The sequence below is a fragment of the Bombina bombina genome, chromosome 3 (genome assembly GCF_027579735.1).
Source record: "Bombina bombina isolate aBomBom1 chromosome 3, aBomBom1.pri, whole genome shotgun sequence".
Classification (NCBI taxonomy): Eukaryota; Metazoa; Chordata; class Amphibia; order Anura; family Bombinatoridae; genus Bombina; species Bombina bombina.
Window position 1 is genome coordinate 303771630 of NC_069501.1, and position 19818 is coordinate 303791447.

At 37.0% G+C, this 19818-nt stretch overlaps 1 protein-coding gene across 8 annotated transcripts in view; it reads right to left on the bottom strand.

The window, feature by feature from the left end:
• Positions 1-19818, bottom strand: part of ADGRG2 (adhesion G protein-coupled receptor G2) — a 308878-nt gene that overhangs the window by 14017 nt on the left and 275043 nt on the right. For all 8 annotated transcript variants that reach the window (XM_053706390.1, XM_053706388.1, XM_053706386.1 and 5 more), the window contains 7 exons: positions 18922-18970; positions 15614-15717; positions 15254-15375; positions 14569-14840; positions 13847-13946; positions 12806-13086; positions 7955-8056 (listed from right to left, as the gene is read on the bottom strand). In XM_053706390.1, the coding sequence (XP_053562365.1) occupies positions 7955-8056; positions 12806-13086; positions 13847-13946; positions 14569-14840; positions 15254-15375; positions 15614-15717; positions 18922-18970 (1030 nt within the window). The remainder of the gene's footprint in view (positions 1-7954; positions 8057-12805; positions 13087-13846; positions 13947-14568; positions 14841-15253; positions 15376-15613; positions 15718-18921; positions 18971-19818) is intronic.

Below are 19818 nucleotides of genomic sequence, written 5' to 3' on the forward strand. Positions count from 1 at the left end.
TCGTCCAAGTAAGGTACTACTGCAATGCCCCTTGGTCTTAGCACCGCTAGAAGGGACCCTAGTACCTTTGTGAAAATTCTTGGAGCAGTGGCTAATCCGAACGGAAGTGCCACAAACTGGTAATGCTTGTCCAGGAATGCGAACCTTAGGAACCGATGATGTTCCTTGTGGATAGGAATATGTAGATACGCATCCTTTAAATCCACCGTGGTCATGAATTGACCTTCCTGGATGGAAGGAAGAATTGTTCGAATGGTTTCCATTTTGAACGATGGAACCTTGAGAAACTTGTTTAGGATCTTGAGATCTAAGATTGGTCTGAATGTTCCCTCTTTTTTGGGAACTACGAACAGATTGGAGTAGAACCCCATCCCTTGTTCTACTAATGGAACAGGATGAATCACTCCCATTTTTAACAGGTCTTCTACACAATGTAAGAATGCCTGTTTTTTTATGTGGTCTGAAGACAATTGAGACCTGTGGAACCTCCCCCTTGGGGGAGGCCCCTTGAATTCCAGAAGATAACCTTGGGAGACTATTTCTAGTGCCCAAGGATCCAGAACATCTCTTGCCCAAGCCTGAGCGAAGAGAGAGAGTCTGCCCCCCACCAGATCCGGTCCCGGATCGGGGGCCAACATCTCATGCTGTCTTGGTAGTAGTGGCAGGTTCTTGGCCTGCTTTCCTTTGTTCCAGCCTTGCATTGGTCTCCAGGCTGGCTTGGCTTGAGAAGTATTACCCTCTTGCTTAGAGGACGTAGCACTTGGGGCTGGTCCGTTTCTGCGAAAGGGACGAAAATTAGGTTTATTTTTGGCCTTGAAAGACCTATCCTGAGGAAGGGCGTGGCCCTTGCCCCCAGTGATATCAGAGATAATCTCTTTCAAGTCAGGGCCAAACAGCGTTTTCCCCTTGAAAGGAATGTTAAGCAATTTGTTCTTGGAAGACGCATCCGCTGACCAAGATTTTAGCCAAAGCGCTCTGCGCGCCACAATAGCAAAACCAGAATTTTTCGCCGCTAACCTAGCCAATTGCAAAGTGGCGTCTAGGGTGAAAGAATTAGCCAATTTAAGAGCATGAATTCTGTCCATAATCTCCTCATAAGAAGAAGAATTATTATTGAGCGCCTTTTCTAGTTCATCGAACCAGAAACACGCTGCTGTAGTGACAGGAACAATGCATGAAATTGGTTGTAGAAGGTAACCTTGCTGAACAAACATCTTTTTAAGCAAACCTTCTAATTTTTTATCCATAGGATCTTTGAAAGCACAACTATCTTCTATAGGTATAGTGGTGCGTTTGTTTAGAGTAGAAACCGCCCCCTCGACCTTGGGGACTGTCTGCCATAAGTCCTTTCTGGGGTCGACCATAGGAAACAATTTTTTAAATATGGGGGGAGGGACGAAAGGTATACCGGGCCTTTCCCATTCTTTATTTACAATGTCCGCCACCCGCTTGGGTATAGGAAAAGCTTCGGGGGGCCCCGGGACCTCTAGGAACTTGTCCATTTTACATAGTTTCTCTGGAATGACCAAATTCTCACAATCATCCAGAGTAGATAACACCTCCTTAAGCAGAGCGCGGAGATGTTCCAATTTAAATTTAAATGTAATCACATCAGGTTCAGCATGTTGAGAAATTTTCCCTGAATCTGAAATTTCTCCCTCAGACAAAACCTCCCTGGCCCCCTCAGACTGGTGTAGGGGCACTTCAGAACCAATATCATCAGCGTCCTCATGCTCTTCAGTATTTTCTAAAACAGAGCAGTCGCGCTTTCGCTGATAAGTGGGCATTTTGGCTAAAATGTTTTTGATAGAATTATCCATTACAGCCGTTAATTGTTGCATAGTAAGGAGTATTGGCGCACTAGATGTACTAGGGGCCTCCTGTGTGGGCAAGACTGGTGTAGACGAAGGAGGGGATGATGCAGTACCATGCTTACTCCCCTCACTTGAGGAATCATCTTGGGCATCATTTTCTCTAAATTTTGTGTCACATAAATCACATCTATTTAAATGAGAAGGAACCTTGGCTTCCCCACATTCAGAACACAGTCTATCTGGTAGTTCAGACATGTTAAACAGGCATAAACTTGATAACAAAGTACAAAAAACGTTTTAAAATAAACCGTTACTGTCACTTTAAATTTTAAACTGAACACACTTTATTACTGCAATTGTGAAAAAGTATGAAGGAATTGTTCAAAATTCACCAAAATTTCACCACAGTGTCTTAAAGCCTTAAAAGTATTGCACACCAAATTTGGAAGCTTTAACCCTTAAAATAACGGAACCGGAGCCGTTTTTATATTTAACCCCTTTACAGTCCCTGGTATCTGCTTTGCTGAGACCCAACCAAGCCCAAAGGGGAATACGATACCAAATGACGCCTTCAGAAAGTCTTTTCTATGTATCAGAGCTCCTCACACATGCATCTGCATGTCATGCTTCCCAAAAACAAGTGCGCAATAGAGGCGCGAAAATGAGACTCTGCCTATGATTAGGGAAAGCCCCTAGAGAATAAGGTGTCCAATACAGTGCCTGCCGGTTATTTTACATAATTCCCAAGATTAAAATAATTCCTCAAGGCTATGGAGTATAAAATATGCTTATATATAAATCGATTTAGCCCAGAAAATGTCTACAGTCTTAAAAGCCCTTGTGAAGCCCTTTTTTTCTTTCTGTAATAAAAATGGCTTACCGGATCCCATAGGGAAAATGACAGCTTCCAGCATTACATCGTCTTGTTAGAATGTGTCATACCTCAAGCAGCAAAAGTCTGCTCACTGTTCCCCCAACTGAAGTTAATTCCTCTCAACAGTCCTGTGTGGAAACAGCCATCGATTTTAGTAACGGTTGCTAAAATCATTTTCCTCTTACAAACAGAAATCTTCATCTCTTTTCTGTTTCAGAGTAAATAGTACATACCAGCACTATTTTAAAATAACAAACTCTTGATTGAATAATAAAAACTACAGTTAAACACTAAAAAACTCTAAGCCATCTCCGTGGAGATGTTGCCTGTACAACGGCAAAGAGAATGACTGGGGAAGGCGGAGCCTAGGAGGGATCATGTGACCAGCTTTGCTGGGCTCTTTGCCATTTCCTGTTGGGGAAGAGAATATCCCACAAGTAAGGATGACGCCGTGGACCGGACACACCTATGTTGGAGAAACAGTGTACTCAGAAACTTTTATTTTATAAAATATTAAAAGATTGGATATTTAGATATAGAATAGTTATGAACTTTATCGTATTATATCAACAAAAATATAGGCCAACAGTTATATGATGATAGGAAATAATTAAAACCTTAAAAATACTTATGCATATCATTTACAAAGAACCTATTATTGTTAAAAAGACCTGGTGCACACTCCCTTTAAAAACAAATTATTTTAAGCCACTTGGAGGATTTGAGTTGTTACAGTCACTTAGGAGAGTTAAATTGTAGCAGTCCCTTAGAAGAGTTGAAAATGATACAGTCTTACTGTCACTTCTTATGATGTGGATACAATCGATTCCATATTCTATTATTATTTTACCCTGAAAGACTTGCTGGGGAGATCGTTACTTATATTCTGTAACAGACAGTTTCCTTGTGTCCACGGCTCTGTGTTCCGGTTTGTCGGAACCCGCCAGGTGTAATGGTTACGGATTTCAAAACAGATGACGTCACCTATCTTTATAATCTTTCAGCGTGAAATTTCAAAAAGTTCCAGAGATTTACACTTGCGCAAGTGATTTAAAGAATTAGCCACCCTCACCGCTGTCTTTATAATTTTCTAAGGTGGACAATATTGCACTTAGTACAAATTGTACGCATATATCACTCACACCCTGTTTTTAAAGGGAGCGCGCTCCAGGACTTTTTAACAATAATAGGTTCTTTGTAAATGACATGCATAAGTATTTTTAAGGTTTTAATTATTTCCTATCATCATATAACTGTTGGCCTTGTATAGTGGTATTCTCTTTCAATATGAGTATGCATCATTGATAATCCGATATTAATTGTGAAGCTCGCTTCTAGAAAGTCTAGATAGATTCAAAAAGCATAAATTCCTATCATCATATAAGAATCCCTTTTATGGTTCTCCCTTATAGTATGAGTGTTAATATTGTTAAATATCTATTCTAATAGCTTGCAAATAGAGAGTTATATATATATTTTTTGTTGATATAATACGATAAAGTTCATAACTATTCTATATCCAAATATCCAATCTCTTAATATTTTATAAAATAAAAATTTCTGAGTTCACTATTTTTGAATTGGTTTGCACATGATTGATATTTGATGTCAAGTTTAGGATTTTAAGTTTCAAGTTGAGATTTCTATATTTATATAGAATTAACATCCTATGGCTATCGATTAGTGCCCTCATTATATATTTTTTCTATAGCTTTTTACAGTTATACTGCATCAGTTTCAAGTGATTTAGCATATGCGTATTATGCCCCTTTAAGTGCATGGTCTCCCCAACTGGAAGAAAAAGCACTTACCTGCTCCGCTGTACGGCATGTAGACAGTTACAAGGTATGAGAAGACACAGTTCTTCACAGAGACCTTTGAAAAAGAAAGAACAGAGTAGCCAACTCTGGCTTTCTAAACTAGGGCAGCAATTGTTAGGAAAACGCAGTAAGTAGCTCTTTAGAAGTTCCTAACTGCTTTAAAGCCACCACTACCCGACTGCAAGGAATTATGTGGAATATGGCTATACCCCAAAACTTGCTTGTGGATGAAATCAAAATGTTTCTTCAGACACCTAAACATCACCTCCTCCATGCAACAAAGTAAAAGAGAATGACTGGGGGTTGTGGGTGAGAGAGTGATACTTAGCAGTTTAACTGTGGTGCTCTTTGCCTCCTCCTGCTGGCCAGGAGTGGTATTCCCAACAGTAATTACTCAAGCCGTGGATTCACCATATCTTAGGAAAGAAACAGGATATAACTTTGATTATGGTCACAGTTTCCTTTAGAATCCTCTTACGTTGGCACTATGTGACCCATAGCTGTTTACTCAGGTTAATTAGGCACCTGTTCGGTCAGTCACACTTTTTAAACTTTGGTAATGAATTATTCTGGTAATTTTCCACTGTCTGTAAACTGAAAAGGCTTTTAAATTATTTTGACATTTTAACATATACAACAAACAGGAAGAGTATTGAACTGCACGTCAACCACTTTACTTCTCTTCACCAGTAATGTCATGTGACCCGTAAGGTATGAGCTTGCTCTCCAGTAACGCTATCCGGTATCTTTGAATCAGGTGTCTCTGTTTGTTCAATCAGAAGACTAGTGTACTATGTATGCATAGTTCTACTGGAGCTCACCTCTTTTTATCCCAAGGTAATTCAATCACAACTTCCACAATAAACAAATCATTAGCGATAAAATTACCTCCCTGGAATGCACCTTAGAAGGCAGTAGAGAAGAAGATCAATGCGTTTCTGCTTGCTACAGCCTTTATCAAGATGTATATCACCACATTTACCAATCTTTTTAAAGAGAATGCCTATGTGTCACATGACCTTCACGTATTACGGGCCACTACCAGAGAAGAAAAGTAAAGTGCGGCCATGTTTAAAACAATAAAATTACGTGCACAAATTAACTATTTTGTGCGCTAAATGTAACTGCCCATTATTTTGTGTGCACGCAACCATCAGTACGGCGTGCGCACAAAATAATGTCCCCAAAGATGCAGTTACATTGTGCACACAAAATAGTTAATTTGTGAGAACAATATAATAATACAATACACCGTGCTCATGATATATCAATTTTTTTTTGCAGTAATACCAATGGCATGGGTGTCTGGAGGGGCACTTGCCTCCGCCCTGGAATTTTGCTCCAGATAAAAAGTCAAGCACCCTTTTGCAATTACACAGCTAGATTAAACCTTACTCTTCCTTTTTACTTTTAAAATAAACCTTACTCTTCTAGCTGTGTTCTTGCTAGAGAGTGTCAGACTTTCTATGTGTTGTGTTAATATTTTTGTTTTGTAATTTTCTCTATGGGCTTTACACCCAGGTCTAGGGTTAACTGCGTGAGTTGCTGGGAGCTGTGCTGCTATCTGTGAGTACTGATAAGTACCCAGGGTTGTGAGTTGTGCAGTGGCATGGGATGTGCACCCAGTCTGGTTTGAAAGTGCAGTCCATTTCCATATTTTGTATGTCTCTAGGAAATTTATAAAAGGCTGTGTCACCCTTATTTGGAGCACAGTCTGTTTGAAGGCTGCATTGTGTGGCTGTATGTTAGGGACCCAGGGAAGAAGAGACTCTGATGTAGCCCTGGGCTATTACCATTTGGTTGTAACTAACTAACATTTTGCTTTTAATCTAGCTTTGTGCTTGCAAGAGAGTGACAGACTTTCTATGTGATGCGTGCATGTGTTGTAAATAAAATGTCTCATAGTATTGCAGTCCCAGAAATTTATTTTTGAGCTTGATATTTTCAAATCATATTTGTCAAGCCCTGCCTTATATCTAAACATAAGCACTCACTATAGTCAGTCTTTTGACGCCAATGAGTTTAAAATGATGTGCAGCTCCTGCGTACAACAAGCTTCTCATCTTGCCACTAATATTATTATGTTTAGGGTATTCCCCTCCCCCTCCCAGGAAGTGCACAACTAGACTTTGGGATAGATCTACATTTTTCAGGTATTTCTAGTTTGGATTACTCTGCTTTTTTACATTTGTGTATCACTGACATTCATTAGATACACTTAAATTGTGTTTTAACACCCGTTATACTCAAAGAGCTCATCTAATAATACTGTATAAAACATATTAAAATATTAGGACTAAGGGGAGTATATTGGCATTTATTGTATGATGGGTATTTTACAAAGTTATTTGAATTTATGTTAAAAAATACATGAATAAGTTTTCCCTTTAACCATTATACAGTATTATATTTTAATATGTTTGATGAAAATGACCTGTTTAGAAAACCTGGGCCTTACCATAATTTTTAGAGGTTAAACTGGGACCATCTGGTGCGGTGCCAGTGGGGGTATGGTCAGGGGCGTGGTCAAGGGGCGTGGCAATTATAGGTCCTTTTAAAGTAGTAGCTTTAGTGGATACTCTACCCTTCCACAATCAAACAATTGAATCACTCAGTTTAAATAAAGCATAACACCACCCCCTAGTGAAAAAGGCACCATTGTCATGGCAACCCATACACAACATGAGCAAATAAATCATTCATATAAATCTCCGATTCTAAATAATGCCAAACATCAAGCATAATTATCACTTTCATAAAATAGTGAAAAGCATTTACATCACACAATTTAATATCTGCAGTGTAATATGTGTTTTATGTATCTAATTAAGGAACAGAGCCAAATACTGATAAGGCATAAATACAACATTGAATGAAATAAGTAAAAAAGAAACACATACCTGCTAAAGCTGTTTAAGAGGCTACACTATACCATAATGCAGGAAGATTACAACCAAAGCGCTATCCTGCCTGAAGTAAAGCAAGATCAACGCCAAAAATCCTGCCTGTCTGCACTTCCTGGTCATACCCACATGATTCCCCTAAACGTGTATCACCGGTGATGTCACCAGGGGTCGGGGGGGTGCTCACTCAGCCTGCAAGACTAAATGTGAACTTTGAAGGACACGAACGTTAAGATAAGCAGGGCTGTATGTAACAAAGAACCAGCATCGAAAGTCCAGTCATTTTAAATAATGTGTCCGTGTTTCAGTCGGTCTTAAACCCAGAGGTGGCAACCCTACTGGCACAGAATGAACAACCGGGTGGGACACTGGGACAGCTCCTCCAAACAGGGACAATCCCAGTAAAAGTGGGACTTCTGCTAAGCCTACATATTTGTCCTTTCATAAATCCCTAACCATAGCAGCTCTAACAAAACAATTTACACCTAACTAAACTTCTTATGATCATAAATATCTATAAACTGTGATGTGAGATGCAGTTACCTGAATTTTCTGCCAGTCTGAATTTCCCACAGCACAAATAGCGTCTCCACTGCTTGCGGACATTTTCCTTTGCTACGCAGTAGAAGATAAATATAAAGAAGCCTAAAAGTGGAGAGAAATACATTAATTGTTTTAACATAATTTCAAATGATTTATTTTTTACTTACTAGCTCTGGAGGAAATGGTACTTGTAGACTGAATAAGGACAAGAGTCTCAGTTTATACCAATTACAGTAACAAAACATTTTATAAAGGTACATTAAACTCACATTTTAATTCCCTGCAAATTAATTTAAGCAACATTGCAATATACGTTATTTTACTTATATTTGCTGTAAAAACAACTCTAAAATTTGTGCTTGCCCCAAGCGCCCTAGAGAGGCTGAAAGTCAAATTACATACTTAAGTATGCTGATATGTACCTGGCTTGATACTGCACAGTGGTTGCTTACAGCAGTGCTCAAACATTTATAGCTAGGAATAATTTGACACAATTAAGGGAGACAAGAAATAAAATATACTCACCAGGATTCCTAAAGTAGGTTATTATTTTTTGCAAAATCCTGCACATTGTGCAAATTAAAATTTAAATGATTTTAAAACAATTTTTGCTGATATTTTGCAACTCAGTGGTTGATTACAGACATATATTATAGATATATACATATTGGGCTTCTGTTCTTTTCAACATTACAATTTTTTTTATTGTGGGCGTGATAAATTTGAAATATGGAGCCATACAGTTTTACATTTTCCTTGCAATCATATGATAATTCACCTTAGCTATCTACAACTACAAAAGCTCATTATTAGGCTGTTATATCACTAACAATGTGAATATGACAATGTAAATGACAATATAAAATGTAAAAATGAACACTGTAACAATATGGAATACAAAAAGTAGAGAGAGGGCGCCACAATAGCGTGATATCGTCTGGTAATACAGGTGTGAATGAAGGTAGGTAATGTGCTTACCGGATCAAGCGGCATTGTACTGTGACCAGTGCGTGAAGGCTTGCTAGCACTTAACAGTGGCTAGTACACTGTGGGAATAAAGCTCCCAAGGCTCTTCTCCTGGTTCCCGCTTGGAATACACCTCCTGGTGACTGAATTTCAGTTAGCAAAAAGGAAAGCCTTATCGTGTTGTTCTATTATTAGTAAAATGGCTCAACATGGACAACTTCTCAGATAAGAATGCTTTATTGTTTTGACGCGTTTCTCAACCCTAACCGGGTTGTTTCATCAGATAAAACTAGCCACTGTTAAGTGCTAGCAAGCCTTCACACACTGGTCACAGTACATTGCCGCTTGATCCGGTAAGCACATTACCTACCTTCATTCACACCTGTATTACCAGACGATATTCACGCTATTGTGGCGCCCTCTCTCTACTTTTTGTATTCCAACTGTTTCTTTCCCTTACTCTCCGGGATCAAGAGGAGCTGCCTTACTTTACCACATCCAACAAGAAGATTCTTCATCTTTCTCCAATTCAAGATTGTTTTTATGGATACATCCAGAAACTGATACGGTAGACCCGTTTTTATTAGACTCAAAAGTCAAATTATCTGACATTTTAACAGTTCTAACTCAGCGCGCTTTCATATTCCTTTTCGGGATATTGTCTGTTTACTGTAACAATATGATCCATCCCAGTTGAACTTTGTGTGCGCGCACCTGACATTGTTTTGTGGAATTCCCTGATGTGATATTCTGCTTTTATAATATTTTGTGTTGCTCACTTACAAAAGCCCTAATGAGTGATAACAATGCACTAAGGCATGAAACAGCTTCCTCAGTACTATCAGGATACAACATAACAAAGGCAAATTACTTCAATAGCTCTTAATACTTAAAGGGGCACTATGTAAAAAGTTTACAATGACTTGTTACACCAGCTGCAGCATATTAAATGTATGGGTAATTGCTCCTTGAGGTTTATTTTTGTGTTTGAAGAAGCTGGGGTTTTTTGCTTATTGAAACTACTACCCACTGTTCTTAGGAGCATATCTATTTAAATGGGCTGAGCCTTCAGGGACAACATTTCTCCTTATCTTATCTCTCTTCTCCATAAACAAAGGCCAATACTTGGAAACTAATATTTTAATTTAAGCTGGTGGTTTCAATGAGCAAAACAAGCTATTCTAACTGCTAGAATAAACTTAAATGAACTATTCCCAGTACATTTAATAATATGCAGCTGGTATAAAAAGTCATAGGGAACATATTAGGGGCCAGATTATGAGTGGTGCTCTAACAGTTACGTGCAAGCAAAAAGGAGTTTATCGCTGGAGGTTGCGTACGTCAGGTGTAGCGCTCGCATTACAAGTTGAAAGTATACGAGATCGATAGAGTCTATATATGTGTACATATGTATTTACATGTGTATATATGTTTTTAAAGACATATATACACATAAACACAAATACATATGTACACATTTATAGACATATATATAAGTACATTGGAGCCCTTTGCAGTTAAGTAGATGAAAACATGAAAAAGCATATTTATTAAATATTCCTATTTAATAAAGTGTTAAACTATGAATTTACTGTAAATATTTCATATTCCAATGTTCTGCACATAGAGGAAAATGTCCTAAGTATTTATAAATAGATATTCCTATATATATCTGTATATATCTAGACCTATACATAATCATCTATATTTATATAGGTATAGATATACTGTATATTGTACCAAAATACCATCAGATATATGTAAAAATGTGTATTTATGAATAAATAGAGCAAATTCTGCTATGTGAAGAACATTGGAATGTGAAATATTAATATTTTCATTTCAGGTTAGCGCACTTGAGAATATGCAATCAGGTTTGTGTGAGAGTAGGGTGAATTTTTGGCACTTTTTTTGTTTCTTTGACTTCAATGGGGAATACGTTAACGCTATCACGATATTCAAAGTTCGACTCTGCGCGCATCAGGTTAGTGTGCCAGCAATTTTTTTTTTACTTTCAACTTGTAATACAAGCACAACCCGAAGCGCACAAAAAACTTACTTCTAGTGGAGTTAGCGCGTCAAAAACAGAACAGTGTCATTTTAAAGGGACATAATAGTAAAAACAAAAATGTAGATATCTGCAAAACCTTTTAGTGTAAACAATTGTGCAAAGTATATATGCATACTATTATTGAATTTAGGTTTTTCAGCCACACCCATTGTTAACAGGTGCATAAAATCCAGCAAAAAGCCATGCAATCTCCAAGCCTCACATCAACATGAGCAATGCCAAATGTCAGCTAGAGAATGTAAAGTACATTGTCACTATACATGTGCGCAGCGGAAAAATTAATTTCGGTTAGTTTCGGACCGATTTTGATTTTTTTTTTATTTCGTTTCGGATCGATTCGAATTTGGATACATTCGAATGTATTTGTTTCGGCTTCATTTGGATTTGGATGTATTTGGATGTATTCGTTTAGGATTCGATTCGTAAATTCGGAAGTTCGGTATGTGTTATGTTGATTCAGATGGCTCCATGTTACACAAACTGAATTATTTCACTGTTCTATCTCACTAAATCTCACTAAATTTAATTTTTATACTGAATTGTGATTATAAATATAATTTTTATACTGAATTGTGATTAGTCCATGGCTATTCGAATGTAACAAATAAATCCAAACTTATTCGGATTTATTCATTACAAATGCATTCGGATTAGTTTAGTTTCATTGCTAGGGTAATTTGGAAATTCGAATCGATTCGAATCTCCGAATTTGGCGAATTCGTCCGAATTTCGATTCAGAACGAAAAGAAAGGCACATGTCTAATTGCCACTGAACTCTGGAACAGTGTAAACATGTATGCTGGAGTAATGAATCGTGCTTCATTATCTGACTGATTGAAGAATCTGGGTGTGGCTGATGCAAGGAGAACACTGCCTACTGGAATGCATTGTGCCTACTGTAAAATTTGCTGGAGGTGGGATTATGGTCTGGGGCTGTTTTTCAGGGTTTGGAATAGAGCCCTTAGTTCCAGTAAAGGGTCATCTTAATACTACTTCAAACAAAAACATTTTAGACTATTGGGCACTTCCAACTTTGTTGCAACAGTTTGGGGAAAGGCCTGTTTCTGTTCCAGCATGTGACCCTGAGCACAAAGCTAGGTCCATGAAGACATAATTAGGTGATAATAATTAGGTGAGCTTGGAGTGGAGGAACTCAAGTGACCTGCAGAGCGCCCTGACAAAATCTTGTGTAAAGCTTTCTCAGAAGAGTGGTGGCCGTTATAGCTGTAAAAGAGTGTGTGTGTATGTGTGTGTGTGTGTGGGGGGAAGGGGGGGCAATTCAATTTTAATGCCCATTTTTTTGGAATGGTTTGTCAATGAAGCTCATTAAGGTGTGATGGTAAAGTGTCCACATACATATGGCCATATAGCGTTTGTCCAGTGCACCCGCATTCAAAACAACACCAAATAGAGTCTTTTTAAACACATTACTGAAACAGTGATAACTTTTACTAAAGCATTTTTGTAATACTTGTGTATAGAAAAAAAACATTCAAAAGAAATCTAAAATGCAATCACGTGTATTTAAAATCTGTCTATTATGGCCATTAATTACACCTTTCTAGAAGGCTTCTAGAAGTCATTTGAAGAAGAATTTGTTTTGGATTAAAAGCTAATGACCAGAATATAAAATTATCAGTTTTCTGACAACCACATCCTCATATTTAAAGTCTTCAAAATATGTATGATGACAACAAAATGAAATTATACAAACTTTATATTTATAATATGAGTAATTGGATAATTTATACCTTAAATGAAGCTTCTGGTTAGTGTAAAGCACATATAAATATATTTAGGGAAGAAAATCTAACCTTGCAATGTGTTGAAAATTGTGAAGAGGTACACAACGACTACCTTCCCTGGTCCCCATGAAAAGAAAGCTAGTCCCCATGTGATACCCAGCAGGAATGTGATCCCAGCCACACTCCTCATATCCTGGAAGGTTGTTTTTCTTTGGTATCCAAGCTGTTTTTTTTTCTTGATTCGACACAGCTGGATAAGGACGACTATAAACATACTGATGTTCAGCAGAAATATCAAACAGAAGTACCCAACCACTGTTATGTAAAACACAATATCTGCAATCCAACAGCTGTAATACAAGGAAGAACATAATTACAATTTGTAGAGTTGGGTTCCAATTATCTCATCATATTATTTGTAATTTCAAAAGTTATAGCTTCTTCTTAGTTTATGTTTAGGAATTAATATAAAATTACTCTTGTTTAATATATATTGTTGATTAAACTAATAAAGGCCTAGATTCTAACACTTTAAAATTAGCCAATCAAAATATTTTTTCTCAAATTAGCTATTTTTAGACTGTTAACTTTTCATTAGAAGTAAACTCAGTGATCATTTAAGAACATTTGTGTTTATAACATATGAATTGTTTAGACACGTTAACATTTTTTGAAAAGGGGAAATTCATCCATAACAAAATAACAAATTATTTCTGTTGACTGACTTGCATGCTTGATGGTAGTTTGTTTCCCAGCAAGCTCTAGTCATGATAATTAACCCTTTCCTTTTGTTTAGTGGTAATTTTAATCAATACACTGAAAGCAACATAAAAGTCTAGAAATAAAATAACAGCATGATATTGTAGACCTATATAGTCTATATACGATGTATAAGGTCATACACTTTAGAAAAAATGAGACCTATAGCATAAATTTCTAGTCGAATCACACTTCAGGGTAAAATTATTTAGAGCGTGCTAGCTCAAATCTGTTTAAATGGATTTTAGTTCACCCTAAAGTAAAATACATGATGTATGTCATTAAATCCATGTACAACTAGTAATCCAGTGGTAGCAAATAGCTAAAAACAAAATTAGAATGAATACTCACAATTCATCAGATGATCCATTAGGATATTTTCCACTTATTTGGATTCCATATAAATCTTTGTTTACTGCCAACACAATGGCCACCACTACAGCAGGGAAACCTGAAAGATGAACCCAAAATTGTTATATATAATCAACATTTTTGACCCATTTATTTATAACTACTCTAACACTCTAACACAATGGTTTACTATAGTGCTCCTCAAAACATGAAAATACGCAAGCTAAAAGCCTGATGACAAACACATATGTGCTCAAGACTACAAATATGCACCAATTGTAGATAAAAAAAATCTCAAACAAAATAAAAGATAGAAAGGGTTTGCTCTAGAGGACACCCAAAGATGATAAAAAACCTACAGAATATTTAGTCCCAAAGAAATCACAAATAACTTTTGATGCATATTAAAGAACAGAAAGTTGTATTTAGGGCGGTGTCAATCAACCCGATCGTACTCAATCGGGTTGAATTGTGGCGATTCCTGTCCACCTGTTTAGAGCAGGCGGACAGGGTTATGGAGCAGCTTGATAAATGGGCCTCATTGACTGAAACTTGGACACTTTCCATGACAGCATACTAGATAGACCCAAGAGTTAAAAGTCCAAACAATAAAGATTGGCAATAAAATAAAATGTTTACACATGTTTACATTTCTTTCACGTATGGGTAATCTGAGAAATTAGTATTACCCTGAAGAAATAACAAATGAATACAGGACGTACCCCATCCAACTATGCAGAACTTTAGAATGTATTTCCGTACATAGGTGTTAAAGACTTTCACAAGGGAGAAGTACATATGGAAGGCTTCAAGTCCCATCCAAGTTATTGAAACAAGAAGAAAATAATGGAGAAACGCAGCAACAGATATGCAGAGTCCTGGGATGTGGTTGTAAAGAGAAATCCATGGGTCAAGGAGAAATGTGAGATTCAAGCAAACCAATGCAGCACATAGTTGAATAAGGATTTTGGAAGGGTAATCTCTTCTAATTTTCCTGTTAGGACAAAATGTAATTAATAAATTAATCATCAGCACTTTTGTACATTCATTACAATAGCTGGTAATATGTGACAGATCTTATCATCAGATTTCCATAGCTCCTTGTGTGGCTCCTAACATTTCATGTAGGGTATTCATTTTGAAAAACACTTGACCATCCCTATTGTTATTTCCCATTTATTACAACACCAAAATTAAAATTTCACTAATTCTCATGTTCTTCTATGGAGTCTGTTTATTAGTGAATGGAGATGTGTGTGAGAGTTAGTGAATGCGTCCCATGGATCATCATAGGAATTCATAAGACTGGAAAGGATGGTATGTCAACTTAGTCTGAATCTATTAAACAGCCTAGGTTTGGGGGGGGTACATTTTAGTGAATAGAGAAATAATGAGTTTGTTACATACTCAAAAGCAATGTATGTCACAAGAGTCACCGACAGGAATATTGCAGAGAGACCACAACCAATGTAAGAGATAAACGTCAGAATCAAGGTGTCTTCTGGACTCAGCGGGGTCCTAGATACATCCTAAAATAAAATAAGTCAAACAAAAAATAAACTACACAATTAAAAGTTTACAGCTGCAAAAACAGAATAACAAATAAATACAATATCATCACAGCTTCTCCACTGAGATACTTTGGATTTGGAGAATTGGTCTCTCCATTATTGGTAATATCAGAAAACTGACTTATATCTCCTCTGCTATGAGACCTCATTGTTTCATATATTAACAATTTTGTTTGCACAAATGAAAGATACTTACCATCAATATTGCAAAGCTTGTGAGATGATTGCATTTACAAATTGTCGCGTTTGGACTTGTTCTGGCTACTGTGCATCCCGCAGATTCCCAGCCACCACTTGTATCTGTTAAGTATTAATGTTTTCAGTTACTATAAAGAAAAGGTTGAATATTACTAAACTAACACCCCCTGCACACAAGAGTGGAGAGGTGATATATTAGAGACTGCCAAGTACATTAAAGAAACATGAAACCCAAAATTTCCAAATTTTTTTACTTCTATTATCAAATTTGTTTAGTTCTCGTCTTATATTTTGTTGAAAAGATATCTAGATAGGTAGTGTGCACATATCTGGTGGACTACATGGCAGGAAATGGTGCCGCCATGTGGTGCTCTTCTAAATGTATAACACTCTTACAAAAATGCTGCCATATAGTGCTGCGGACACGTGCACACTCCTGAGCTTATCTTCCTGCTTTTCAACAAAGGATACCATGAAAAATAAGAAATCTTTTTTGGACCAAAGCACACTTCAAACGAGGCCCGCCACCAACACAAAGAACAATTAGTTAATAAAATTAATAGTTGTCACTCTGCCAATTAACCCTTTAAAGTGAAGGTCAATTTTCATCAATGAGTGCCCGGTTTTTAAAAATACTTTTAAAAACAGGGGCACTTTCATTGATGAAAATTAACATTGCACTGGATTTTAAGAAATACGTACCTTTTACTCCTGCAAAACCGGATCACCGATCTCAGCCTCAGTTCCTCTGTAGTGACGTCAGAAATGACGAAAACCGGCTTCCTCCAATAATGGCTTGCACCCCAGAGCGTCCAGCTCGTGATGCCTGGCTGTGATTGGAGGAAGCCAGTTTCGTCATTGCTGTGGTCTACAGCAGGAAGAAGAAGGAGGGGGATCGTCGATCCGGCTTTGCAGAAGTAAAAGGTAAGTATTTCTTCAAATACAGTGCTATGTTAATTTTCATCAATGAAAGTGCCCCTGTTTTTAAAAGTATTTTTAAAAACCGGGCACTCATTGGTGAAAATTGACCTTCACTTTAACTGCGGATGAGGACACGTGGTATATTGTGTAAACACGTTTAAAAAAAAACAACCAAAACATACAATTTTTTAATTATGGGGTGTCTATGCACTTATAACAGCCCATTAAAAATGCCAAGTAACCTCCAAAAGCTCCTCTTTAACCCTTTGAGTGCTAAGCACTTTCCCACCTGGGTGCTAAGCTGTTCAAAGGTTTTTTTAACTTTTCTTTTTCCAGATCCCCAAGACTTACACTTTTGGAAAGGTTAGGCGATTACCTTTCCAACGGTGGGTATTGGGGGTCTGTAGCTACTTAGATGCTTCTAAACAGCATGCCCCCTTTTCCTATATACTTAACATTGTTAAGTTTAAATAAAGTTGTGCGTGATGTCACCGCATATAACGTGAAGCCCCGGCGATGCCTGTCAATATACAGGCCCGATCGCCGGGGTAGGAGTGGGTGGGAGCCCCCAGATCTCCCTTAAGAGGGGAGAGTGCTAGCGACGGCTCTGAGCCATCGTTAGCACCTGAGTGGCAAACTCTGCGACGGCTCAGAGCCATCGTTAGCACTCAAGGGGTTAAAATAAAGCCCCTATATAGGTTTTATTAGCCAGGTGATCACTGTCATGAATACATGTGCATTTATTAGTTTAGTAGAAACTAATGGGAGCCCCTCTATGCACATCAACTTTATATAACTATACCCAAATGTCCATATTTATAAGAGGTTAACACCTTCTTTTTTTAAACAAACACACACTATTGTGTACAAACTTTTATTATAACTCTGATTATAAAATAATATGTGTTGGTTTCCTACTAAAAATGGGCTACATTAAAGGGACAGTTTACTCAAAATATTTCTCCCCTTTAATTTGTTCCTAATGATCAACTGTACCTGCTGGAGTGTATTAAATTGTTTGCAAGTATTTCCTTTACCCTTATATTGGCATTTTAAATAGTTAATTTAGCCTGTGGTTTCCCCACCTATTCTGAAAGCTTCTAGCCTTAGGTCCAAGCTATAGATAAGCTGTGTAAACACAGCCAGTAGAATAAATTACACTCACAGTGGGGTATAGAGATAAGGTAATACAATTTTAATTTTCCATTGTTGTTTCCAAGTATTGGTCTTTGGTTTAAGGACAGATATAAGATAAAGAAGCATACATATGTACACAATGTGATAAAGTAATAAAATCTGATTGTACCTACAAACTCAATCCATTTTATTAGGTTGTGGCTTCAAATTACAAAATCAGCTTTTTTATATACACAAATAAATCTGAAAAAGCAAATTCTTATACATTTTATACTCTGCAGTTGGTAAAAAGTAATTGGAAACACATTAAGGGAAAAACAATTTTACAGTATTCTGTCCCTTTAAGAGTTAAATGTGTGCAGCATCTAGAAACTCCAAAACAGCTCAGCACAGGGGTGGAAATAGCTGAGCACAGTTAATAAATCTAGACACCTAGAGGTACACTGGCAGGCAGCTCATTAGCACACCATTGTGGCAAGTCACACTGGTTAAAAACCACTGGTCTAGAGGAAGGCAGATATATATCTGTTCACCCATCCATAAGCAAAGTAAAGCAATTGTGGAGTGTAATATATAAATTAGTGAAAACATATTGTGTAAACCTGCATTTTGGTGCTTCATTGTTGACATTTATCCTTCTAAAAATGTGTCAGGGGGCATATACAGTTGTCATTTCCAAACAATCGTTTTGTGAAGTGGAATGGGGGTTGACACATTTTGATACACTAGAGTTTACTCCTTTTATTACACAGATATCCTACTGTACTTAATATAACTAAATAAAAACATTGAACCCTATCTTGTTGCATTTTATATTTAGTTTTAAGTAACTGAATCCCTTTTCCCTAAAGTTTGGCAGGTATGAGGCTGAATATCTCTTCACATTATGTTAAACTTTCACCCTTGATAATGTATTGATATAATATGCAGTGTTTGCCGCAGAAAATGCTGCAAGATGGGTGACAGGGCAGTGTAATGCTGTGCAATATTATAACAATTTGCTGTTATTTATAAATGTTACGGAAGCAAAATTAAATGAATAATTTAACATAAAATAATTTAGTGATAATTTATGCCTCAAACATTGTAAACATTTATTTCAAAAATATTACCTTATGTTAGCTTCAGATTGGCATACATTTTTACATGAGTAGTCAGTAAAAACACCTGGTTGGAGTGCCCTTTATATAGCTCCTCGGGAGAACACTAATTACAATATCTTGCTTACTTTATTATTTGGATACTTACTGCTGTATTTTGTGAAGTTCCAAAACACACACTTCATCAAAACATCTGCCTGTCGAAATGAAAATAACAACATAAACATTTATATTTTGAATTGCATCAATGTTAGTTCATTTGGTAGCTTTTTATTGTAAATTAGGTAGAATCTGTAAAGGTTGAACTTGAGAGACTTTTGTCTTTTTTCAACCTACTATTATGATTTCCAGCACTTCAGAACAGGCAAAGCATATTCTGGTTTTCATCATACATTAATGAAGTGGAGTTTAAGAGCAAACAATACTATAATAACAAAAGAGCAAATCAAATCCTCTAGTATATGGTTTTCCCAGAGCTTGTTAAATCTTGAAAAATCCTATAGGTTAATGAAGAACACACAAAATGGCTCCACTTTTATTCTGTTGTTCACCAACATTTTTTATGAGCTTATCCTGTTCAACTTCCAATGTCTCGCACCCGTCTTCATTCTGCTCTTAGGGTTCGATGATCTAAACTTCTCCAGATCAGATGTGTTTTTTCTCGCTGCCCCTCGCAGGGGCTGCCCTGGTGGAATGGTCGTAAAAAACGGGCAGTCCCTGTGAGTGTTGAGATGGCTCCTATTGAAAGTAATGGAGCTTGGGGAGCAGGTGGCGCACTCTCAAAATGAAATCCTGCAGCCAATATAAATCACATTACGCTACTTTCTGCGTATAACATCTTACATTCCACTACATTTTCATATGCATGTGTTTTTCTATTAGGGCAATAAGTATTTGGAATGTTTTGAGAAAAGCTCTCCACCTTTCAGTTGGCAACAAAAAACTGAGATCTGTAGTGTGAAAATCTTTACTGAATTAGGCTGGGATTAGAGAGACAATTTCATATACACCCATGTTCAACCCATTTTACGAAAAAACAACAATT